The sequence below is a fragment of the Calypte anna genome, chromosome 4A (genome assembly GCF_003957555.1).
Source record: "Calypte anna isolate BGI_N300 chromosome 4A, bCalAnn1_v1.p, whole genome shotgun sequence".
NCBI lineage: Eukaryota > Metazoa > Chordata > Aves > Apodiformes > Trochilidae > Calypte > Calypte anna.
In genome coordinates, this window is record NC_044248.1 from 23,480,192 (window position 1) to 23,507,201 (window position 27,010).

General features: G+C 38.1%; 1 protein-coding gene across 3 annotated transcripts in view; it reads right to left on the reverse strand.

The window, feature by feature from the left end:
* Window positions 1-27,010, reverse strand: part of WWC2 (WW and C2 domain containing 2) — a 104,353-nt gene that overhangs the window by 32,713 nt on the left and 44,630 nt on the right. For 2 of the 3 annotated variants that reach the window (XM_030450351.1, XM_030450353.1), the window contains exons 3-9: window positions 18,820-19,023; window positions 18,184-18,260; window positions 13,499-13,578; window positions 10,040-10,169; window positions 9,339-9,485; window positions 8,325-8,401; window positions 3,564-3,806 (exon numbers count right to left, since the gene is read on the reverse strand). In XM_030450351.1, coding sequence (XP_030306211.1) covers window positions 3,564-3,806; window positions 8,325-8,401; window positions 9,339-9,485; window positions 10,040-10,169; window positions 13,499-13,578; window positions 18,184-18,260; window positions 18,820-19,023 — 958 coding nt within the window. The remainder of the gene's footprint in view (window positions 1-3,563; window positions 3,807-8,324; window positions 8,402-9,338; window positions 9,486-10,039; window positions 10,170-13,498; window positions 13,579-18,183; window positions 18,261-18,819; window positions 19,024-27,010) is intronic. The other variant, XM_030450352.1, reaches the window with a different exon arrangement.

Consider the following 27,010-nt stretch of genomic DNA (forward strand, 5'->3'; position numbering starts at 1 on the left):
CCAGTAAAAAGACATCAAGTCATCAATTCAGCAAAGCATGAAAAGCACTTGCTTACACCCATGCTTATTCAGGGAGCAAATCTGGGTTATGCAAAGGTGAGCAAGTTACCCCAAGGTCAGCCAGGGTGTGAACTTCCACTCCACTGCCTGCACTGCCTGTGCTCTTACACCACAATAAAGTGTTCAATGCCAGTACCTGCTCAGACTGTTAAAAGTGTACACACTATTTCATTCTTTGCTCGGGAAGATATGCACACAGGTTTCCAAACAAAGAATTATGCTCATCTGTGGTCTCATACAATTTTTCCTACCATTTTACCAATAATCATTGCCTTCTGCCTTCTTTTAAAGCCTAATTTATGCCGCTTCTTCCAAGCAAGAGTGTTCTTCACTAGCTCCTTTGTGGCTTTTCAGTAGTGAACTATCATTTTATCTTCAAGGAAGAGGCACAAAAACTGCTATATGTGTTTAACTACTAAATGCAAAAGGCAAGAAAGAAAACTAAAAGCTTAGGAATTTCTCTGACTGGAGCCTTTAAAGTACACATCTGTAGTTTTTCCACTGAATTTATACTATTAAACTAAAATGTCTGTTCTTTTCTCCAAGCAAAACTTTGTTTTCCTTTATTATCTTGAAGAGGTTGATAAATTACATGGTGTAAATTACATTGTAGCTCCTGACAATACATTCTTTCCTGGATGTAATTTCATCTACTGTAATTACAGAGTAGTGTTAATTTACCTGTAGGTAAATTTCAGAAAGCTGCTAGCCACAAGTCACAAACACAAGCTAGATGATGAAATCACTCCTGGAAGTTCCAAGACCCAGGTAATAACTTTACTATCTAGTAACAAATTAAAATTCAAGGACATTTTTTTCATTCCACATGGGGAGAAATTAAAAATATCCCCAAAATATCCTCAGAACTTTCAAACAATGAACTTCCCTTCTTCATAGCATAAACAGGAACTTTAACATACCAAAGGCCGTGCAATCACCTGAACAGCCAGGGTGTTTTCTCTTCTGACATGGGTTTCCCCACAAGGCTCTCCTATTTGCACTCCTCCTACCTAAATTAACTTACTAACACTCACATCTCTCCTGCAACAAGTGAGAAATCCTCCAGTTTTGATTTAAATTCTAACATGGCTGAGAAGCATAGAATCTTCAAAAAAACCACAAAAAACCCAACAAAACATTAAGAAGTCAAAATGCATGTACCTCACCTTTCAGTGCAAACTTAAGTGAACTTGTTTATGACAGGCACAAGAGCAGGGGACAGTTTTGCTGCCAACAGCACATTCAAGCAGTCAAATCATGCATCTGTTTAAATGCTTATGATTATTTAGAAGATTTTGCCAAGTACTGAAGCAGAAATTGTATCTCCATGAATGCAAAATGCAGAGGCAAGAAAGTAGCAAATAGTTCTCAAAAATTCCACAATTCCATAGCTGCTGGAAGACTTCTCAAAGCAGTCAGAGCATACCCCACCTCTGCTTTTTTTTGAAGCTGGTATGTTATGATTTATACCCTTCTCCTGTAAATTGATTCAGAGCAAATTTACTACAGGCAATAACAGTATCCTACTCCAAAATAACCCAGGGCTATCCTGTAACATTTTTGTTTTAACTCAATGCAAGACTTCTGTTTCTTCCCCCTTTAGAGAAAAATAAAACCCAAAAAACAAACCACAAAACCAAAACAAAAACTCTTGTCACAACAAGCTCTGAAACAATCCATAGCTTCTTACCCTGTTGCTTCATTGTCACGACCTGTGAAAACACTGGAAACCTAAGGCATTCATGAAACTTCAAGAAATAAAATAGTAATGCAACAATGGTGCAGTCCTTTGATGAGAGGAGAATCTTCCTCATCTCCAAGAATTAAAATGCTCATGGTTGATGAGATGCAATTAACTGTATCCTTTCCTCAAAATAAAATTTCAGGGAAAGTTTCACCATCTGTGTCCTTCTAGAAAATTGGAATTTTCATTATGTTTATAGCAGAAATACTCCTTCAAATAGCTTATTGTGAAAAAAATTTGTGATCTCATGTCATTAAGGGAGAAAATTTTAATATCAAAGAATTTCAGGTAGAAATTAACTGGAGATTCCCATTGGAAATTCCACATTTTCAGGAATCAAAATCCAGAGAGAAAATAATTAGAAGAAATCAGAGGGGAGAAAAAATTAAGCTGTGACAATTATTTGTCACAGAATAAAAGCTGTGACAATTAAGCTGAATAGAAAAAAAACCTGCTATTTAATTATTAATGAGAGACAATGTTACTTGCCCTTTGTGCTACACATTTGGCATCTGACATGTACAGGGAAATTGTCAAGTGCAGAATTTTCTTTAGTGCTAAGCAAGCAAATCCAAAACACAAGACTAAGAATTAAGCACGAGTCAAGTTTTAGCTATTGTTTAAGCCAGTGTATTATTAAAAATTAAGATTCAAATTATTTATGTGTGAATGTGATTTCATTACTGACCCCTTATTCTCCATTTATTAATGGAATTCAGAAAGCAACAGATCCATGGTAATTCAAGATACCACCACACTGTTACAACAGAGAGCTAATTCTTCCTGTAAAACAGAGCTCCAGTAAGACAGCCCTTTTCCTAAAACATCTTTGTATTATCAATAGAATGTACTTTAAACTATTCAAAAGTGTATTAGCATGTTTAAAAATCATGCCTAACACACACATATGTACTTCGTAAACGAAAAATTTCCTCATTGCTCAGCTACAATTTAGGACCCCACATCTAATGCCATTGACAGGAATTTTGCCATTCAGTGAAACTGGAGGAACAGCAGGTGTGCCCCCCAGCAGAGGGAAGTAGGATGGGCTTACAATGCTGATTGTATTACTACAGTAAGGCATATTATCTAATATCAAGCAAGGACATTTTGTGTTTATTGCATTTCATATGTGCTATTGGTGTCAGTAAATTTATTTCCACCTACAGCTCATAAAAGTTTATTTGTGACAGTCATCTCTGATAGTCTTGAACTCTGAATATGACTAAAAAAATTTGTTGTTGGAGTTGCTTCTGTTAAGAGTCAGGTAATAGCAAGTTAGAAAACTTTTGCAGAAATTATACTTCTCTGAACATTTTTTTTCCTTTTAGTTACATTTTTGTATGTAATAAAACTCACAGAAAGGCTTCAGATGTTGCAACATTCAAGATACTCTTTGTAACCTGAGTTCAAATAGTTTACAGCTATTATCAGAAATGAGAGAATAATGTATTGCCCTCCTGCTGGTATGTTGACATTCCTCAGTTATTTAACATCTGTCACAGGCATTTTCATGCTGGTAACAAACACAGAGCAACTGATATTGCAGAGCATACAGAGGGTGTTCACATTCTCTCACAGTACAGGGGACTTCTTTGTGCTTCTGCCCAGTGGGCTAATAACAAATTTAATTAAGATCTACATAGAACAGTTACTGAAGGAAAAGAGTGCTGTCAAGGCACAGTTCAGGGTCTGTAATGAGTACAAAGGTTAGATTACAGAAAGCAGCATTTAATAATAGCAGAAGACAACTCCTTACCTTTCAGCAAGTGCTTGACTGGGTGTGCTTTTTACAGACAGTAGCTCTTCTTCAAGCCTCTTCCTTTCTGCTTCTAGCTGCTCTAGCTCATCTTGAGTACGCTTGCGTGGTGTAGTGAATTGGAGTTCCTTTAAAAGCTCTTCTTTTTCATTGATTAACATTAGTTTTTCCTTTTCCACATCCAGTGCTCCAGGCCAGGCCTCACTGTCTAGCTTAGAGAGTTCAATCTTCAAGTTAGCCATGCTAAAACAAAACAAGAGATTTGTCTGAGCTCAACGTGGCACATAAATACCAGCAAAGGGAGAGATGTATTTTGAATTGTATCAGGATATAACAAATCATTCTCAAAATCATACTTTTGATAAGTTTTGCTTCACAAGGATGCAGACTATGTCTGAAAGCCAGGCTACCTATTCAGGCCAACAGCAAAATGCATATGCATTAAAAACTCTTGTTCAAATGCTCAGTGGAAGTCAGAACGTTAATAGAAGCTTTACTGAAAGTGATTTGTCTGGTAACAGCAGTGGCACTATGCTTTACTCATGTAGGAGTGTGATGGATTTCTCCCAAGTCGTTGAAGGCTGACTGCTCCTCAGAAGCAATGACCATGGTGAGAGAAGGCACATCAGAGCAAGGTGCTCAGCAGCATCCATGCATGCAGATCTTAAAAGGCAAAAGCATTGCTCTTCTGTGGGATTGTATAGAAGATAATAGGATAGTGGCCACATAAAGAAAACAGAAGTTATTAAGTCAAAGCTTATGTTTGTGCAAGTACTGTTCCCATTGCAGATGTCAAACCACAGAGCTAAGACACCCCAGGCTCATTTATCCATGTGTTGTGCAGATACATGCATATGATGGAAGCAGAAGCTTCTCTATATAACTATTGTGGTACAGCTCAGTTCTGATCAGACAGGTTATTTCCAGTGCTCAGTCTCCATAATCATTCTGTCTATGGGCTTTGCACTGTAGCTTAAAAAGTGCAGGCTTTGCAATAAAGACACATAATCCACTGGGGAAGGCTAAAAATTGCTGTTACTGATGCCACGTATCTAACAAGATGATAACTTTCAGTCACTTTCAGCCTTAGCCACACCTGAACCAGCTGCACAGCTAAAGCTATGGAAGCTGTGAAGTATGTAACAGTTCCCAGCCTTCTGCACCTCTTGTAGGCTGGGAAAAAGGCCAAGAAAAGAGAATTCAACACAGAAAGATGTTCCTGTACAATCTAGGGGAAAAGGAACTGACCTATTACCTTTATTTATAACTACCATAGTTAAATGCACCCAAGTCAGCTCAAAAACTGGTAAAATTCCATGCAACTCAAATGTTACCAGGCACTGACAGTTCTGAAAGATTTGTGGGAAAATGTGTTTCTTTCAAGTTGGTTTTGTTTTCTGTGATTAACAAAACAGATAATAATATTCTTATTTTGCATCTCCAGTATTTTAGAGTATATTAAGGCATTTGTTTATAGTCAAAGCTAAGAATAGTTAATGCTGAATCTAACTATCCCATTGCTTAAGGGGAAAGAAGCTTAAGGGGAAATAACCCTCTTTTTCCATAGTAACATTTCCTTTTCTTCTGCATGTCAATGAAAAAACAACAGCTTCAAAAATTAAACCAACCCATACTCTCAACCAAACCATTGCATGACCAAATTTGACTCAGAGTATCTTAATAGAAAAACAGTGTAAAAGAAACAGAAATACCATCAGCAGTGCTACCATTACAATATGGTGGGATGAAATGAAATATTTCAACATAGTGTGTACCTATTACATCTATAATTTACATTTACAGTCCTTTAGAGGAGCAGTACTCAGAGGGAAAACAACCAAAAAAATTCAGATGGATAATGAAATGTCAAGACTTTTTTATCCAGATCAGTGGTTCTAGGCAACCTTGTTATGAAAGTAGCCACTTGATAGACAGCTGTTTGATGGCTTATGGGAGGGGACAGTGGTCTCCAAACAATTCTTTTGCTCCCTCTGCTACAGACAACTCTCCGTTACCACACCTGATGCTCTTTTCATCTGCCTCATCAGATAGGCAAAGGACATGAAAACTGAACTGGTCTCACTCTTTTAAGGAGTTTCTTGCTCAACAAGGAATATTAGCTAGACCTTCACCTCATCAGGACAGGACTGTCAGCATGCTATACTAGATCCTTTTGAATAATAATTACAACTGAATTTAGCATAGTTAATATAACACTACACCTCTTCAAGACCTAGGCAACATAAAACATGCTCCACACAAAACTATCTGATAATTTTCAAGTAGGGAAGTTCACTTACAAGATTCCCTATTTCTCTTAGTTATTTCAAGAGAAAACAACTAAGAATTTGCAAATTTAATATTTCAGGAAAGGTGGTCACAGAATTATAGAATGGTTTGGGCTGGAAGGGACCTTAAAGATCATCTAGTTCCAAACCCCTGGCATGGGCAGGGACACCCTTCACTAGACCAGGCTGCTCATAGTCCATCCAACCGGGCCTTGAACACTTTCAATGATGGGGCACCTACAGCTTCTCTGCACAGTCAGTTCCAGTGCCTCAGCACTCTCAGAGTTCAGAATTTCTATGTTACAATGATTATTACAATAGCCATAATAATTTAGGGGGAGTTGTAATTATGTACTGAATTTTATGTGCTAACTGGTGTGTATCCTTATTATTCCAATATTTTGTACACTTTATTAAGTTCACCCTGTAGTCACTAATGAAACCAGTATGTGCAAGCACTATACAAACTTTAAGGGTGCCTTCAAAGCATATGATTGTCTATTTAAAGCTGAAAAGAAACATACTGATGTTAAACAGAAAAAGTACTTAGTTATGCAAAAGTAAGTGTGTGAGCTACTGAAATTTTGATCCACATTAGTGATTAGTTTGTGAGACAGTAAGATCTTGTGCTGATGTACTCTATAGTTTGAACATTGTACTTTGTTTTTGATAGAATTGTTAAACTGATACTATCAGGAAATTTTAATTTTTTTTGTTACTAGAAAGGAGAAATGAAACACAATGTTGGGAATTCCTGATAACAAGACAGTCAAAACAGATGTTAATCTGCTTTTAGACCAGTTATGGCTGAGAAAAATGTCATCTATCTGCATTTAAAACTCATCTAACAATGAATATTAAATACATGATTCTAAGCCAAAATCATACATGTTCAATACTGAACAAATACAGTAGCCATAGCATTCTTTGTTGAATGCACTGATTACACAATAACGTTTTATGATCTGAAATGAGGATATAAAGGATTACTGGTTTTACCTTCAAAGATGACAGCTACTACTCTGTATGAAAAGGCAAAAAAATATATTGGTTGTGCAGCCTCCTGCCTTTAAAACATAAAGTCTCTCTATGCTTTTACCTTATAAGCTGCAAAATTGTTTTCCTAGTTTTCTAACTGACCATGCCACAGTATACCATTCAAAATAATATTTAAATCTCAGATTAAATGCCATTTCAGGCATACGTGGGGAAAAGCTCTATTTTTCTATTTTATTGCCTTGAAAAGTGTTAGAAAATAATCTAACAAAACTAATAGCTATTAATAGAGAAATATATCACCCACTTAAAAAAAATAATAAATCTCCCCCTGGTATTAGGCAGCACTTCTGGTGCATCAGAAGACATCACTTTAACCCTGAACGTTCTGCTTTCTGATGCCCATTCCTCAGTGATGTGGCAGTTCATCAAAATGGCACTCTTTACATAGCAATAACAACATAACTTTATTTGAGCAGCATTCCACATTCATCAGTGGAGTCGTTCCTGATTTCTTTTCTCCTCAGGTTAAACTCATAAAAAAAAACCAAAACCCAAACCAACCCCACAGTGATAAAAGTATTTAAATTATGTTATTTCCCAGGGAAAAAACAATTAAGCCCACTACCTCTGCACTCAAAGTTTAAAGCAACTCTAAAACTATAGAGCCTTCAGTGGCATAGTAAACTGAAATGATGATCCCAAAGAAGGATGTAATGATCACAAAAAACCTGGTGACTCCTTTCAGTGGAAAGCCAATTCCCTCTATTGCTTTAATTCAAAGGGCAATGAAGCTGATGAAGAGCCTAGAGAACAAGTCTTACAAAGAGTAGCTGAGAAAACTGGGGTTGTTTAGCCTGGAGAAAAAAGAGATGGAGGGGAGACCTATTCCTAAAAGGAGGTTGTAGAGAGCTGGGTGTTGGTCTCTTCTCCCAAGTGACAAGGGACAGGATAAGAGGAAATGGCATCAAGTTGTGCCAGGGGAGGTTTATATTGGATATTAGGAAAAACATCCTCACTGAAAGGGTTTTCAGGCACTGGAACAAGCTGCCAAGAGAAGTGGTTGAGTCATCATCCCTGGAGATGTTTAAAAGATGCATAGATGTGGTGCTTGGGGACGTGGCTTAATTGTGGCCTTGGCAGTGCTAGGTTAACGGGGGGACTTGATGATCTTACAGGTCTTTTCCAGAGAAAATGATTCTACAAATCCTGAAATTGCCATTGATTTGTTACTGTCTGCATTTTTTTTTCTTCACACATTCGACTGAGCATTAAATGTAAAACCTATTGTTCAAAAGCACCTTTTGCTCCTGGAAGTCTGTTAGCATTCTGAAGGAAAAGGAACACGTTGCAGTATTGCCCACAGTGCCTCCAGTGGGCAGCCCACTAGATGTCACTGCGAGCACAATTTTCGTGCTGCAGAGCCCAGACACCTCCCCAGCTCAGGACTGCATTAAGATGCAGCTAACCCTGTTACCTTCTTTTTGCTTCTTCATATTGAAGACTTAGTCTGACCTTCTCTGCTAAATTTGATCTACTTCTTGCTCCAATCTGCTGAAAGAAAAAAAAAATTAGCCTTATTCCTGTGTAAAGATGTTAAATGAATCAAGAAAACCTACACACAGGCTAGAAAAATCACGACTTAAAAAAAATAACAATACACACCTGCAGCCACACACCTGCTGTTGAATTCCTAGTCAGATCTACTCAGATGTAGAAAACAGTCCTGTTTTCTTCTGATCCAGTTAATCTATTTTTAACTACCAATTGTCCATATTCCATCAGAGTAATAAAGCAAGAGAATTTTCAAAGATGGCTTTCCATGACTGCACCCAAAATTTGAACTCTGCTGAACTCAGACTTGGGAACTAATCTGTACATTTCAAAGTAAGACTTCAATGAACTTGCTACCAAACACAGACAAACTTATCTATGTGTTTGGAAAATCTCATACAGTCTCTTCCTTATAAACTTACCTCACAGAAGTTCAAAGAAAGTACCAAAATGAAGCACAACTTTCTGTGCTTGTAAATATACTGTCAGTGAAACAAAGGTTTTAATGAACCACTGAACAATAAGTTCACTAATAGTTTTTCAGTTGAGTGAAATGAAATTACACATTTAAATTCTGAGATCTTGTTTCTGAAAATTAAAAACATCTTCATACTGAATTAAAGCTGTAAGGAGAAACATTCCCTACAGACAGATAAAAAAAAATACCATCTACTACACTGATCTTCACTGTACTGGAGCTATTTTATTAAATCAAATTAAATCAAATCATTAACACTTTATGACAAACATATAAAGTTCATCTGAAACTTGATCTAAAATTCAAGGAGAAAAAAAATCAGATAACTGATTATAAGTATTCTAACATGTACATACATGTACCTATCAGCAACAGTTAACATCCACCTTATTCCAGTTGTAGTAAGCACAGCATTCTGATGGAATTTCTCTTTGTTTGACAAAACAGAAGAAAGCTCACCTCACCAGAAATGTCAGTCTGAGACCCTGTATCCAGAGTTTGCCTAGAAAAACACAGCTGGGAATTTACAGAGCTGGAACTCAAGTCTGGTTCAGATGTCCCAGTGGTCTGGTCAAGATTGAATTTCTCTCTCAGCTTTGCAAGACTCTGTCCAAGAAACAAAGAAGGAAGTGGTGTTTTAGTTCCTTTGTACTTTACCTTGTTTACACTGATCTATCTCCCAAAGATGTTTGCCTAAGAGACTCTAACACAAAAATTCTAGGTTTATTTCATATAAAGAAAAATATCCTTTTAAAAAAGCTGTTGGCAAGTGATACTCAGGGTTACTGACATCAGGGATTTTTTTTTTTTTTAACTTGTCAACCAATTAAATACTTTAAGAAAAGAATCTGCTTTCAGAAAAGGAAATAGAGCAATTTAAATTTGAAAATTTTCATCAAGTTAGAAAATGGCCATACATCACAAAAACACATCTCAATTTTGCCAACCTAATGTTTTGAATTGTGGTTTTGAGGCAAACACCTGCATTGTACCTTACACAGAAGTTGGGAAATCTATAGTCTCTGACATACAGTGGCTTATTGAATTAGGAAAGTCTCAGGATTCATGCAAATTGATTTTAATACTAGTTTGGCTTAAAGATTTTTGAAAATCTCTTTAAAAGTATAAAATGCAAAGTATTTGAAAAAAGCTCAAAATACCTTCATTAAATCTTGCTTTTCTCTCTCCCCTGAGCTTATTGCCTTTCTGATGGACTTCAGCTCACTCAGGATGGCTTTAGCCTCACATAGTTCATACCTGCTCTGGCCGCTCGACATTTTTTTGTCAATTCTGTGTAAAGAGAGAACATTAATATCAGATTCAGAAGATAACATTAACATCTTTGCAGTTCTGCTCCAGGTAGAAGCATAGCTAGGGAACAGAAGGGAAGTAGACGAGACACAGTTTCCTATATCAGAAATGCAAAGGGGAAAAAGGACACAGAAGTTGCCATTAAATACTACTTAATCATTGGCAAAAATGTCAGGCTAACACATACACAGTGCCCAGTGGATGGGTTTTGCTGACATCAGGAAATTTCATGGAAAAATACTTGTTGACTCTAAAACCACCTCAGCTGAACTACTGGGGCCTTATCAAAGGCAGAGACTCCACAAGCAATTCTAGTTGATCCAGTTCTAAAGACACAAGGGGAGCATAGCACTAAAGACTCCAATACATGCTACAATAAATATAGCAGTATTCTTGACAGCAGAATTCCCATCCCCACCATGACTCTATGCATCACAGAGGTAGCTTTTGAGTACATCTTTCATACTATTAACTGCCTGTGGTCCTTACAAATTCAGAATTTCTTATTAGTAGAATTCCTCTAGCCAGACCCACATCATGACATGGGCAGCCAGGCAAGCCTAATAAGCCTTGCAGAGAAGTAATGTAACCAGCTCCATTCTTATCTTGGCTTCCTTCTCCTTCACCTTAATCCTTGGCACAAGCAGTCTAGAACAGCTGTCCTGCTCAGCCAGTTAATTTAGGCCAGGCTCTCTTTATTCACAAAACCTCCAAATAATTAATACCATATGTCATACATGAGGTAATTAATTAAATTCCTAGAACATCAATTATTTGTAAAACTGTATTTTGAAAGTAACAAATTAAACAAGTCCCCCAGATATTTCTTTTCAGCATTTCCTTATTTACTTCAAGAGGTACAGTTTGTAAATACATTTCTCCTATTTCTAGTTTAACAGAATATTTTATAGCATCATGGAAATGACTGCAGCTATGCTTCCTAAAATTAAAAACAGCTATCCTCACAAAAGTCAAGTATTTAGCAGAGAATACATTCTTTTATAATGCAACTGGTTTTCTGTTTATCATGATGCATCTTTGCTAGAAGACATTAACCCTGCGAGGAATAAACAAACACTTTAATGATCAGAAGACCAGAAACTTACACAAAACACCTCTAACAGTATTCTATTTTGCCTTGGGTTTTGTGCATTGATACACAGGTTCTAAAGTGGTCTTTAAAGCTGTAAGCACATCTGTTTTCCTTTCTCTATATCCCACTTCTTGTACAAACTAGAACTCTTATCTGTGTAAGAAAATTACCTATGTGACTCAGCACTCAGATTCCTGTTCAAGGATACATTTGTTTCAGCTTGCAAATTCCTCTTTCATAGGTACACGCTTCCTTACAACACAGTTTTTGGTAACTTACCAAGTTGCTAAGGTCAGCTAGATACGGGATATGCCAACAGCTGGAATCATGAATGAGCAGTTGGGTAATACACCACATGCTGCCTGGTAATATTATGTGTCACATTCAAATCACAACTGCTTTATTCTGTATATAATTAAGATGGACAAGAAGGATCTCTGACATGTACAATATTCCATCCTCCTGTTTTAAATTAATGTGATTAGTGCTATTTGAAGGTGGCTGACTGAATTTTAAAAACAAATGTCCATTGTGTTTCTGTGGAATGCAGCTGACAGTTTCTGAAACATGCTTTGGATTCCTATCAAAATGGCTGGTGAGCAAGCTGCTTTAAAACAATACTTCATTGTTGAATTAATATAATAAAACCAGCATGACTGGCTAACCTTTAATCCTGGGACAGCAGCACGAGTTTTTATTACCTTAAGCTTTAGAATCAATACATCTAAATTTTGCTTCAAATGAAATCTGATTTATGGTTAAATAAATTCAATCAACTATCCTTTTGTCCCTTCATTCATTGCTAGTCATTACATACTTAAATGGCAAACAAATTTGAGGTTTCGGTTTTAGTCAAAATGAAGGATAGAGACTTGACTGGCATCCTTTAAAGGTGCTGAAGGTTTTCTGTTCCCAATTGACTTCAGCTTCTTCATGCCAGAAAAATACTTTTTGTCCATTTTGACATGCCTCTAGTTATGACTGGCCATTTCTGGGACCATAATTTTTTAATCCCACTTAAAAAAATAATCCTACTCTATACAAGTGATCTATTAAAATACACAGGCAATAGCTTAAAACATGTTTTGTTTAGAACGGGGAACTGAGTCCCAGTCTCTCTGCTCTAAACACAGATGTACTGTCATCCTTTGCAAATCACTCCTCTGCATTTTAGTACTCCACCTGGAAGATGGAAATGCACTTCCCTCCTCCTACCTTTTGTCCATCTTCCCTATATACTCTGCAAACTCTCCAGGATAGAGATTATTATTTATCTGACAGTACATTGCCATACACAGGAAATCCTGAGGAAAAGGATAAATGAATCCAGACAGTATTACATTAATGCTGTAACATTGTTCCTGAAACTAGCATACTGGGAAGATAGAGCCCAACATTTTACTGTGTAAATGTATCCTTAATGTATGGGTACATACCAAAACACCAAAACCAACTAGCATTAATAAAATTATGTTGACATTAGTCAAGGAAACATACTTGTTAGCAAGGTTTCCTCTGCAGCAAGTTGTCTGAAGTGACATTTTCAGTAATGTTTAATATTTTCGGGCCCAACTTTGTAAGTCGGAAGCAGCAGACAGTGCTCAGAATGAAAAAAATTCATTCCCTAATAATCCAACCAGTTAAATACCCAGAATGCTCACCCAGTTCAGCATCAGCCCTTTGGACATCAGACACTTTCACAACTGGAACAAATAAAGTCAGGTCTCTGATCCTCAATTTGTGACCCATCTCAAACGCTGCACAGCTGTGCACCATTTATACCTCCAAACCCAGCATCCTCCTCTCTCTCCCTCTCTTATGAGAGAGGTAGGGAAGGAGGACAGACAGACCTAAATACGTTTAATTTATTTTTTTTTAATCATTTTTAAATGGGATGCATAAAACAGCTAGATTTTGCTCAGGACCCTTAAACAGTGCCCTTCTCTCTGCCTCTTTGCAACACAAACTACCTCACAGAAAAAAATAGGAGGGGGAACATAGTTCTCGTGTTAACATTTGCACAATAGGTTTGTCATTTCTACATATTTACTGCTTCCTAACTACAACAAAAAGAGTTATTAGAATCTTACTTTCCTCCCGGATTGTTCTCTCAGGTAAGATGGATTCAATTACATTAAACAAACAAACAAACAAACAAACAACAGAAAACCAGGTGACTGTATTAAGTCAGTTTCAACTATTTTATTTTACTCACTGTTGCAGTGTTTCAAAGCCCTGTTCCTTGTAGAGCAGCTCTTGCTTCATCTGAGAGAGTTCCCTCTTCAGCTTCTTAACCTTGTGTGTTAAATCAAAGTAAGAGTTAGAAAATTCCTCTTGTTAAGCAGCATAACACACAGCTTTGAACAGTTAATATATTCTCTACATCAGATGAGACAAAAAAATAACGTAAATTGCTCTACTGACACATATTAAAAACAAAAGGATCTGTTCTCTTCCTGATGTCTATGGGCAACATGCTTTAGTATTAAAGGGACACAAGCAGATTAAATCACATTCCCTATTTGTATTGATACCACACTGTGTTATTAAACCTGAGAGAACTTTAACAAGTAATTTATTTCTCACTTGTTAAGCATGCATTCCAACTGTCCTACAGGGATATGCCTGGGTGTTTTTAGGCTTATCTTATTTTTATTTTTTCATTCCAGGAAGCTCTCAAGTAATTTGTAGTGTAAAAGATTCACTTTTGGTTTTTTCCCCTATGAACCATCCTTTCTTATAAAGCTTTACAGACACTGAATCCCTAAATATATTTCACATTTATTTAATTCAAAGATGACAATCACTAAACACATTTCAATTGACAATATACATGCCTATTTAATAGATACATCTTTGGCAAAACATTCTCTTCTGTCCCTAATTCTTCATGCTCAAGTGCTACTTAATCTTAATACTGCTATTTCAGATATTAGCAGATGAGTACACTACAAAATATTTATGAATCAAGATTAAACTTTAAAATCCTCCATTTTTTTTCATAATTCTCAAATGGTCATATTTCCCAAAGGCACTAAACAAAGTTTCTGAAACATCCCTAAAGGAGTGTACTTGAATACAAAGTAAAATTATTCCTCAGCATACACGTAGAGACAGAAACACCTCCTTGATATGTGAAGTCCCAGATTTTGGTCTTTATAGGTCTCTACCTAATTTGTTTGCATTCAACATCCTAGCCAGATAATGTTAGGCTTTTTAACTTTCTAGTCAGTAATGTGAAAAAAAGAAAAGCCTGCTCTCACCTACCACTGTGAAAGTCTTGCTTGTTTGCATATAGGTCCTCAGATATTTAACTCTTTTGAAAAATTAATTATATTAAAATGAGGAATTTTGACCACTTTAGCTGAAATTAATTTCAAAATATGTTTCCAAGACTTTTTATATCCAAAGCACCCCTTGATTTCCTACTTGGTGCTATTCTTCAAATTAAAAAAAAAAAGGGGGTGACATTCCCAACATGCCAGGTGATTAAAAGTACTGTCAGCAGCTGCTACAGGTTTCCAAGAGACTTAAAATGCTTTGTACACCTAAAATAAGCAGTGATTTGCAAGGTCTTCATACGGGCTTTTGAATGATACTTAGGTCTTCAAATCTGTAGCTTCAGGCTAATGAATTTTCTGTGACAGAAATAAAATGCTTCCAATCTCCATCTTCTTCAAAGAAAAATTTGTCTTCCAGATGAGGGGATAGGTTTAGGCTTTTAGAAACTATAATCACTAGTGGCTTTACTTGACAGAAAACTATTTTGACCATGCTGAAAGGTAGCATAATAAATAAGCAATGTCTCCAATGTATACATTCAGTGCTCCTTAACTATTTCTCCCTGACTAGCACAAAACCCCCCCAAAAAATCTGTATGTGTTCTGATCAAGGTTACAGAAAATGAAAGCATGGAAAAAAGTCTCAGGACTTCTGAGAAACACTGAATGGCTAAACATTTATTTTTTTTTTTAAATCAGGAATGTGAATTTATAGTAATAGCACAAGGCACACTCAATTTCAACTTAGAGGGTTGGACCTCTCAGAAAACCTTACATTTTTTCTCAAGATCATATTCTGAGTGTCCTCAGCTATAATTCATCATCATTTCATTACCAAGAAATGTGAGTTAGGCACATTATCCTAGAAGGACGTGACCTACATCATAATACAGACTCTGTGTTTACTGCATCATTCTTGCATTAAACTATTCTTGTGCTCCTTGTCTTCCCCTTCAAAACTTTCATATAATTTCTGCTTTTCACAACTCTTCACTTGTTTCATCCTTCACCACCTTCCTACTACTTCTGCACATCATCTTAAGTCACTTGACAGGCCTCTCACTTCCTCCTCCCAACTGTATCTACAAACAGGTTCCTGTGCCAACCCCTGTCTATTCCCAGCACACGAGTACTAATGGAATAACAACAATAAAAAACACCCATGTTATTTCACAGAGATGCATCTCCTACTTGCTGCATATGCATAGAACATGCTCTGATCACATGCTTCATGTTGTTTGAATTATCTCACTGGTTACTAATAATGACCCCAAATGTCCCCACTCAAAGTCCGCTGCAGGATCAGATCTTTCAATTGTAATCTTCTAAGAAAGGCCTTTCTTCTCCCATTTATTTAATAGCTGTCTGATTTTTGTCATATTTTCTTAACAACCCATTGTGCAACAAGGCAGCTCGTGTATCCAAAAGGCTCTGCATGCATGTATTAAGCACAGCTAACAAGGAAAAGACCAAAGGCCAGTCCAGAAGTTCCTCATATGCTGAGTTTCCCCTCCAGCCACCATTACTCTGATGATACCAGGAAGCCTCAGCCAGCGTGAGAGTGAGGAACAGGTTTAGTACATCTGACCTAACAGTTCACAAAAAAATGTACAAGTTCCAGCTAGCTGAGTAGTAGCTTTCTAAAAACTAACTTTGTTTCCCATTAAGTCCAGGCATGCATATACTGTAAAATGCCAAAAGATGGCTAATTAGCAAGCATCCTCAAACATTCAAATAAAGGTAAACTATGATAATAGTCATACCTCTTTTGCCATCTTCCATGAAAACCACTTTCCAGCCCTAGCATCACAGGGCTCCATTTTTTCTTATCTCAATGATTTTCATATCCAGTGGCTTTGGATGACAACACACTTTATGCTGATACAGATATTCTTGGACTGCACCCTTCTAAACTCTGCAGACAAGATTCAGGTCACCTATTTTAGGCACATATGTAACTTGGATTTTGCAATGCCAATAAATCAGGTGTTGAGAACCAGCAGGATATTATGACTCCAACAAACAATGAAGAGGGGAAAACACCTCCAAAAATTAATTACTCTGATTAACACATCTGTCTCTCTCCTCAGTGATGACAAATTGCAGGTCTGCAGCCAACAGGTGATTCAGTGTTTCTGCATGTTGAGCTGGGAGATGATCAGAGCTAAGCAACAGGAAAAAATGAGCACAGGCTCATATCTGAATTTTCCTCTTTGACTTGCAGGTGACTACATTTTAATTTGGTAATGTGCTTTGTTCTTCAACAAAGAAGAACATTTGTTCATTTCCCAAATATACTTGTGATCTCCTTGGCAAAGGGAGCATCTGGTACTGCTCCACTTATTTCAGAAAGAAGCTCTTGCCTTGTCTTTGTATTCTTGTTCCTGACAAGGTCCTTACTGATGACCATTCTCCCTACTAAACTTAAAAAAAACTTCCACCTCTTCAAGTGCTGAAATAAGTTCTCTCACCAGCCATCTTCTCTTCTGCTTAAAGGGTAGGAGACTACAAACTGAGACTGGTAAGGATGAGCAGGTGTACAAGCAGTCAGGAAGGCAACATCTGGATGCCAGCTTTACAGTGTATTCTCAGCGATTTTCATTCATACTGGCATCTAAAATTTTAAAGGGCTATTCCACAGCTCCTTTTAATTGTTTAGCCTCCTAACCATAACTCCTTGTCCAGATGAAGGATGCTGCTCTCGGAGGCTTCTCTGAGTGCCGGTCTGTGCGGAAACCAGGAGGGGGCAATGGAAGAGCTGAGTAAGTGCTGTAGCTTGTGCTGCTTCTGCTCCCACACGGCTTGCATTCCAACCCTCCTGGAAGGACTACACTGTCTGGTGCTGTCTTTCTTTTCAACCTGCATGCTTTGATCTGATTTTTTTCATTACTAACTACAAAAAAGCTCGGGCTATCCACAGAGTATTACATGCCACAGCTTAAACAAATAATCTCCTGATATAGATTTTAAATGTCTTCCACACCATTTCCTCCTTATTGAAGATTAATTCAGTAGAGACTAACCTGTGAATGGGAAGTTCCTCTACATGGAGTCTGTTAGTGACCGTGCTGGACAGATTTAACCAAATAGTGGATTTTTGTTTGTTAACAATTTTGAAGCATGAACACAAACTTTCATTCTTGATCTGAACCATTCCATTTTTGCAAAACAGAGCAAAGTTTTGAACCGTTATTGAAAAGTGACTTTTAAACCAACAGAAATTTGTGAGGCATTTCATGTAGCTAATGGTGCATTTCTCACAGAACAAAGAATATATAAAAACAGTCATCCAGCTCTCCAGCTAACCTCAGCTTACTACTTTGTTATTTTTACCTAAAGATTTTTATTCTTTCTTTTAAAATCAAAAGCATACAAGTGTAAATAGTTATCAGATATAAACCCACATCTAATTAAAATACCCATCAAAGAGTCCAAAAAACATGTTATCTTAAAGTAACAGAAACATCTTTAAGAATTCATTTAAAATCTCTGAATGGTATTTAGTAAAAATATTAGGAGGCCTCAGTATGAGGGTTCAAGATAACCTTGCTAATTCAAGTTTTGCATTCTGTAGTCAAATGGCACACAGAATAGAAAGCAGTAAGTTAAGCATTCTCACCCTTAATCTTGTAGTGGAGATTTCAGCCTTCAGAATGTCAGGGTCATACTTTGTGCTTGATGAGGAGCCTGAGAATACTTTTTTTAAAAGACAGAAAAGGACAAATATTTTAAAATCATTAATTACTCCTTTACTTGATGATCTAAAACTATAAACTGCAGAAAAATATCGAATATTTTTTAAAAAATCCTTTTATAGAGTAGTCAGCATTCCAGGATGGAAATAATTAATGAATAATCAAAATTACTCTCTTTCTGCCCCTACCACTATTTGGTATCTCTCATACTTTGACACCTGTCAACACAGTAGGGTCATTTCAGTATGCAGCCATTAAGTGCAAGGGTCCTATTAACTTTGAACCTAGATTTGCCAGAATTCTGTTCTGACAAAGCACATGACAAAATAGGTTTCAGAGCCAACTGATCTAAATCATGGCTCAAAGGAGTTCAATTATATCAAAGAAGAGGGTTCACTCCAGCAGAATATCTTTATATTAAAAAGTAGGGATGCTATCTCTAAAAATGCCAGAGTACAAGGTGTCCATAGCAAAACTTGAAAACTAATCCTAAAGAGAAATAGGATCCCCTGCAAGGCACAGATCAAAGAAGTTACGTTGGATTCTCTCGTTGTACTTACAGCTTGTACGAGAGCTTGATTTTTCTTTGTAGGCATCATTCAAGCGTATGTACTCATCCAGTGCAAGTGCTAGCCTCTGTTCTTTCACCTGGTACAGTTCTTTCTGAGTACTGAGAGCATCCTGGGCTACCATAAGATAGTCTTTTAACATTCTCTCTTGTTCTTGCCTCCATTGTTTTCTGGGATCTTCTATTTGTGTTGTTTCTTTATAAAAGAAAAAGAAAGGATTTAAAGAGATCTCTGCTGAAATCCACTGGCAACTGAATGATTTCTTTGCCTGTAACACACAGTTACAGAAGTGTAAACCATAGTCTAGCTTTGGTTACTAAGCAGATGCTCAATTTTATTTAGGTTTTTCTTTGCCACAATTGAAACAGCATTTAAGGGACCAAGTGCAAAATTAGGGTACAATATGAAAATGCTTATGGAGATCATTCCCACGTCTTCAATCTTGAATTAATAGCAACCTACAACTCAAGAAAAAAAAAGTGTTTTTTGCATGAAAGTATTCAGAAATAATCAGTCAATAACATCTTTCGGTGACATCTTAAAATTAATGCATTTCTGAACAGAAATTAAAATTCATCTTATCTATTACATTTTTTCAACCCCTCTACTCTCCATTAATTTTTACAGCCATATTGTTCATGTTTTATAGTGATTATCTCTCTCCTTTCCCTCTAGAAAACAGTTTTATCTTTTCCCTCATAACTGAACTAAGAGAACATTAACTCTCCAAATCATTTCACGTAACTTTATCCCTTCCTTGCTAGGCATCTGATCCAAGATGCAACTTTTTTTAATGGTCAGCAGTGAGGGACGTCTTCAAAGGCCACTTCACTCCACCCAAGAAAGGTGCCTAAGATACATGGGACCAAATTACCTTTCTGAGGTGTTTCTAACTTGAATGTTCAATCTTATAATCAATATTTCCTCACTTGGTTCATCACTTTTCAATACTGAACAATAAATATTATTCCTTTAAAGCTGTACTAAGTGCAAAAACATTCTCATAAGACATCACAATGAAAAGTTTAAAATCTAAATGCAAACATGAACTACACTGCATCTTCTTTCTAAGTTACATACTATTATAAAGCTACATAAATCTACAAATATAAAAAGTAACATTCAATACCTCAGTATTGAATTAAGTACAAGGTATCTGCAAAAAGAAGAAGGAAAGTTTGTTCTCTGTTTTAGATTTCTGCCACTCCAGTTCTGTGAATTGATCTACTGGGAGAACCAACGCAGAAGACATGGAACACATGGCGGAAGATGTGTCAGTGGTGGAGCTGCACCTCAAACACTGTGTTCAGTTTTGTGCCCCTCACTACAAGAATGTGTCCTGGTTTGGGGCAGGACAGAACTAATTTTCTGTCTTTTAATTTTGCTTTCAGCTGAGTTTCTCATAAGTAGCTGTACTTGCTAAAACTAACAGCAAATTTCTCAGCCAGTGTCTGTTTCTAGGACCAATAACTTTTGATGTCTATAGTTACAGCTAGAAAATGGTGTGCAAACCCAAGGCCATGCTCAGTTCTGAGGAACACCTTATGCTCTGGAAAGAGAAAGGGAGTAAAGAGGTCACACCTGCAACCCTCCTTTAGGGAGGAACAGACATGACAGTTGACCAAAATTGACCAAACAGAATATTCCATCCCATACGGGTCATACTTGGCATAAATTTGAGGCATCATGAAGGTCAAACCCTTCTGCACCTTCATCCGTGGCCAGCATCCTGGGAGAATTCCATCCATTCATCTGTCTCTGCTCCTGATCCGTGCCAGCCTGAATCTGTGTGTTCCTGCCTCCAGCTCCAGACTGATGCTGACTCCAGGAGTCCAGCCTGGACCTTCCCAGGGCTGCCCTGCCCTGGGAGCCTCAGTGGTGACGTGAGAGAGTTATTTGCCTCTATTATTTGGTATCGCTTTTGTGTATATTTGTATATATTTCATAATTTTTCTTTTTTCATCCTTACTGTTTCATTAAAGCTGTGTAGTTCAGTTTCCAACCAGTAAGTCTCTCTCCCTTATTCTCTCTCATTTCTCTACCAGGGAGGGGATGAAGGATTAATAGAGAGCATCTGTCATTTGGTTAATTGCTGGCCCAGGCTTAACCCACAACAGAATGACACTGAGGTGCTGGAGCATGTCTAAAAAAGGGCCAACAAGCTGATGAAGGGTCTAGAGCTCAATTCAGCAGCTGAGGTAAATGGAGTTGTTTAGTCTGAGAAAGGAGACCCAAAAAGGAAACCATATCACACTCTACAACTACCTAAAAGGAGGCTGTAGAGAGCTGGGTGTTGGTCTCTTCTGCTAAGTGACAAGTGACAGGATGAGAGGAAATGGCCTCAAATTGTGCCAGGGGAGGTTTATATTGGGTATTAGAAAAAATGTCATCACTGAAAGGGTTGTCAACCATTGGAACAGGTTGCCAAGGGAAGCGGTTTTGTCACCATCCCTGGAGGTGCACAAAGATGTGTATGTAGATGTGGGACATTGTTTGGTGGTGGCCTTGGCAGTGCTAGGTTAATGGTTGGACTTGATGATCTTAAAGGTGTTCTCCAACCAAAACGAACCTATGAAAAAGGAACTGCAGCAGAACCAACCTGATTAATCTTAAACTGTAGCTCAGTTGCACTCTTGTGTAGAGGGCACTCTCATTCAACTACATCTATGAAAACAGATCTTGTAACAGCAAAAACTGGGAAGGACAGGTTCTTATTAATAACAATTTTCCATATTAAGTACTAGCTTTTTAAAAGCCTTTTTTGGTCTTAGCATTGCATACAACAAAACAACATGCAAATAAAAAGAATAATCCCATAAAACTAACCCTGTAGAATCCTAAACTGACAATCTCTATGAAACTACTGATGCTTTCATATACAAATAAAAAAACACCCCCACTCCCACCCAAGCTAGTGACCCCCTCCACCATGTATAAACATGACAAGCTTTTGTTTTTCTACTTGGGAAATGTATTTCTTAGATGTACACAACAGATGCATAGAGAGTATAAATCACATTAACTCAAGTTGCACTAAAGTGCAGTCTCTCAAAGCACAGAGGCTTTATACACAGTTGGTTTTCCAATAACCCCAGCAGGAATATTTCTCCAGAAAACTAACTATAGCTACAGACACACGCACATATATATCCACATAGCTACCTGCTCTTTCCCAGAAAGGTATCAGGCACACTGAGGAGCAGACTGATACCTTTTCTCTCCTAAACAGTCAACACATCCCTATCTGTGGTCACTTATTGCTGTTGGGCTTTAACACATCATCCACAGTTATTTACACAAGAAGTGCTGGTTTCCAGAGGTGTCCTTTCTTTGTGAAGCAGGATGAAGAGCATGAAAGAGGATTCTCATGGGTCAATGATCAAATAGGATAAATGCAGTTATGCTGTTTTTTAGAAGACTGTAATGATGTGATTGTATTTTAAGAGTGCAACCAGCAGCCACCAAATAATCGTACAAAATTGGAAAGTCTCATCCTCAAACACATTGTAGGTAATTGCCTTGTAGGTTTTAAGGGAGGTTTGCTCAACATGCAGCACAAAGACCAAATGTAGCCTGCAGAGTCCTAAAACATGGCCTACAGATGCCTTGTCCTTGTGACTGCAAAAGAAGGACAAAGCTGATCAACAGCAGATTCTTTGGTATTGCTGACAAACAAAAACATTCTCTTTTTGCCTCTCCAAGCCTCATGTGCAAAACAGTACTATGATTGTATGAGCTAACATCTTTTATACTCATAGTCATAAATGAGTTGAAGGTGACCCTGCACTTAAAAAATTGGACACTGTAATTTCAGCATACTGAGGTTTGGGTATTTGCTTGTGTAGGTACATTGGCTGGTCTGATTATTCTCAGCCAGTTCTATCTGCGTGTATTCTATTCCAGAATGAACACTCAGTCAGGAAAATAGATAATCCTGGAAAAAGCTAAACAGTACTGTTATGACTACCCCAGAATTGTTACTAAACTTTTACTGAGTAGAGAAGGCTCTGGAGTACTTTTTACTCTATGTCTTTTTAAGTACTATTAAGTAGAAACCCCCAAAAAGCATATCACTTATTTGGCAAATTGTTCATATATATAAAAATATGTCTATGTAGCAGCACCATGTACTTGTTTATCTACAATTTTCAGTTGTCTCAATTTTAATCAGTAGGTTTGCCCCACAGAGAAAACCAATAAAGACAGAACTAGAGATACTTCTGGTACTGGGGTGCTGCATTTTGAAAAGGATGTTCATTTGAGCATGTCTACCTTCCAAGAGCCAGTAGCTTTTTTTCAAAAAGCAGAGTTCTGTCAAAACCAAATATTTATACTTCTCAGAGTAAAGCCTCACAAAGATAGGGTGTTGGGTTTTTTTCTCGGACGAGAATGTTTTAAGCACCTGCTGTTAAGGTCAAACTTGTATACATAAGAATATTACTGGGATAGTTACATGCATGTAATTGAGGGACCAACATTTCAAAATGAGATGTGAAGCCCTTCATGCTTTAACCAAAGAGAGGTCTGAACCACAAAGAACATCTAAATATTTCCCTACCCTTATTATTCAACAGGTGATGTAAAAGAAACTCAGAGATCACACTTGTTCTTTTAGGGCAAACATTTCCACTGCTGACTGCAATAGGATACCTTACAATCCTGTCTGCAGCAGATACGGACTCAATCATCAGCAGTGGAGAATGAACAAACCACTCCCTGAGCATCACCTCTCCAACACTTTATGCATCACCAGATAAATTCAACAGTTCAGCCATTTCTTATAGAGAAAATGAAGGAAACATACTGTCCATTATTTTCTGTTGCATAAATTTAGATATGACCAAAAGGAATATCTTTAAAATGGATCTTTAAACACCTAAAAATTATACATCAGGCCCTACCAGACCAGTGCTTAGATTCTTAAAAAAAAAAAAATCCATCTTGCTCTGTCCAATCACAATGAGCCATAGTAAACAGAATGAGAGGGATTGCGGTGTGCCTAATATTCAGGTTACATATTCCTAATTTGACTTGGTTTTAGCATCATTAGGCAAAGCCACTTGTGGATCAAAATTATTCAATTCTATTAAGAGATCTTGATTTAAAACAAATTGATTTAACTTTAAACAAATTGCTGCAAGTGGGTAGTTAATTAATTTATAAAAAAATATAAACAAGTGATTTATTTCTTCCTCTTTTTAAAGATACGAGTGACTACCCACATTGGGGGAAAATTCTGTAAGACAGAAAACATTCGAGGTCCCACCCAGTGGAACCACACAAGGGCACCCTCCACCCAAGGACATTCCTGCCCACTGAAAGGATCACAGCCCTGTCACGCAGAAGAGCAAGCCCTGCTGCCTTTGATCAGACTGCTATTCATGAAATGCACTCTTCCTGGCTCCCTGCCACCCAGGTTCAATGCACTTAAAATGCAGCAAGTAATTTGGCCCAAACAAGAATTCAAAACAAAATGCCAGGACTGACTTTACCTCTTGAAAGTTTTGTTTATTCCCTTGGCTAGGACTTGCTTCAAGGATAACAGTGCTATGCATGCTCTGTGCAATTATACATAATATGTATATTATACAGAAAGTACAAGGGATAGTCAGGTATGCCTTTTTTAAAAAGAGATATTTTCATATGTTATGCTCCTGTCTGCTGTCAAGAAGCTCTGCCAAATTTTTTAGTCTACTTGAACAGAAGGAAACTATTACCTTATCAGCAGTAGATCACATTTCCCTAGAATACATGAAACTAAAATCCCACTAGAAAATCCCACAGGGAAGGGAACAGCTCCCTGACGCCCTACCGCTAGACATGAGAGAATTGGATATTTTACTACAGGATAAACAATACGTGGAAGCAATAGTTTTCCACCAGCTCCCCTTGCCAAACAAAATAGTAGTGTTGATTGGCTCTAGAACAGCCACACATAAACTGTCTTTAGCCAGACATGTTGCATTTAGGCAACCAAGTTAAAGAAAAAAGAGTCTTTAAAGAAAAGACTCTCAAGAGGTCTCACTAGAAAAAATGCTGGATGTGCTAGATTGTTACTTGGGAAGGGCGTACACATAGCAAGAGGAGAAAAAAATCATGACTTTAAACCTTTCATCTTGAAGAGAGAACTCTCATCTCTTTAAACACACACCCATAATATTCCAGTTTGTACATGTAGCAGAATCACTGTCTCAGTAGAGTCTGTTCCAGGGGAAACTAGTTGACCTGGCTAGAAATGAGTACCAGAGACCTAAGACCTGTAGGGAGGAGAGTTGGGGGGTGTTACTTGCCACAGCTGGAGCTGCTGTAACAGCCTCCTTTTTGGCAGTGATGGTTTCCACTGTCACCTCAGCCCACAGTCCCCAGCGTTACAGATTCCTATGTTCTCTTTGGTGCTCACTCAACATAGTGCAAAGCCTGTTTGATGCACTAAACCCACTCACTGGCTCCAGAAGATAACATGAAAGCTGAAACATCATGTTCTGGCAGGTTAGGAGAGTAGTACTAAAAGTCCAGTGGGCCAGTATGAAGGAGGAAGAGCCCAACTGGGTAAGTGTTCTGGGTTTATGTGGTGCTGGTTTTGGTAGAAGAGAAGGTGTCCCCTCCCCCAGCCATGTCTCACGTAAGCAGCTTCTGCACAGCTCTCCCTGCTCCAAGGTGCCTGGCTCCGCCTTAGGACATCAGTGAACAAAAAATTTTTCGCCTCTGCGTTTAACATATTCAAGAAAGGGAGACACACAGTAGTTACGAGCAGGGCAAATGAGAAGAGGGAGGTAAGAAAGCAATGCCCGAGGCAGAGAGACAAAGGCTGGTGAGAAAGGAGAGGGAGATGGTGCCTGAAGACAGGGGGCTGGAGGGGTTTGTGAAGGCCTTTCTCCCGTGGGAGGGACCCCACGTTGGGGTAGGGAAGCATTGTGAGAAATCCTTCTCCCTGAAGAGGAGGGAACAGCAGAGAACAAACCTGTGATGTCCAGACTGCAAACCCCACTCCCTGTTTCCCTGTGCCACCTGGGGGAAGCAGGATAGAGATATTGGAAACAACGTACTTTGGGCTCGGGAAGAAGGGAAGGGTGGGGTGAAGTATTTAAGCTCTGGTTTGTGTTTTCTCTGTTTTGATTTGATTAATTGATTTTTTTTCCCCCATGTTGAATCTGTTTTGACTGTGAGCATAACTGGTGAATGAAAGCCTCCCAGCCCTTCTCTTGACCCACACGGTTCCAGGTGGATTTCCTTCTCACCATCCTGCAGTGGGGGAGGAGGAGTGAGAGGCTGTGTGGTCCTTTGCCATTGGCCAGGCTCAGATCACAACAGGAACTCCAGGCATCCTTTCCTTTTTTAGCCATCAGCAAGACTACTTATGGACCTACTCATCCAGTAGAATCTACAGTATTTATCTACACATCAATACAGTGCACCTTCTCCCTCATATACCAGTCTACAGGAAAGTTTCCAGACCTAGAAACCAGGGCGACAATACAAGACTATAGGTGCCAAACCTGCAGTTGCTGAGCCCTGAAAAGAAGGTGGTTCTGACTGATGCAGAAAAGTGCCTCACACTCCTGTGCTCCAGGCTGCACCATGTCTCAATTCAGCATAGCAACTGCAGGACTACTGCCTTCAAACAAACAGAACACCATCCTCAAGAAAATAACACAAATAGCCAACATCATTCAGGATCTCTCATCACCAGCACTTCTTCTGAACCCCAGTGCACCAGCAAAATTCAGATTGGTTTTTCAACAGCCCCCAGTGCCTTTGCTTTGATAGGATAACATCCTACTCCACACAGGACTTTTGCAAAGGAGGGGATGCCCCGGGGAGCAGCCTACCACAGGCTGAGGATAAGCCCCTAAAAGAGCTGCACACAAGCCAAACTGAGACCAGCTGCAGTGAAAGGGAATTAAGATTTCAATGATATCTCATATAAAAATGTCTCAAGATAGCACAACCCCCCTCCATAAAATCAACAACAGCCCTCTTGAACAACAACATTTAACATCAGAAGGGGAAAAATGGTGCCTGATATCAACCATCATTGGATGGTCAGTGGTGAAGGCAATTTTATCAACATCATGTTAAAACTATAGATATATTTATTCTACTAGTATAACCCATGTCTTGATACACAAGCTGGTTTTTAAATCTCCAGTACTTTTGCCTTCAATCAGACAAAAAAGACTGA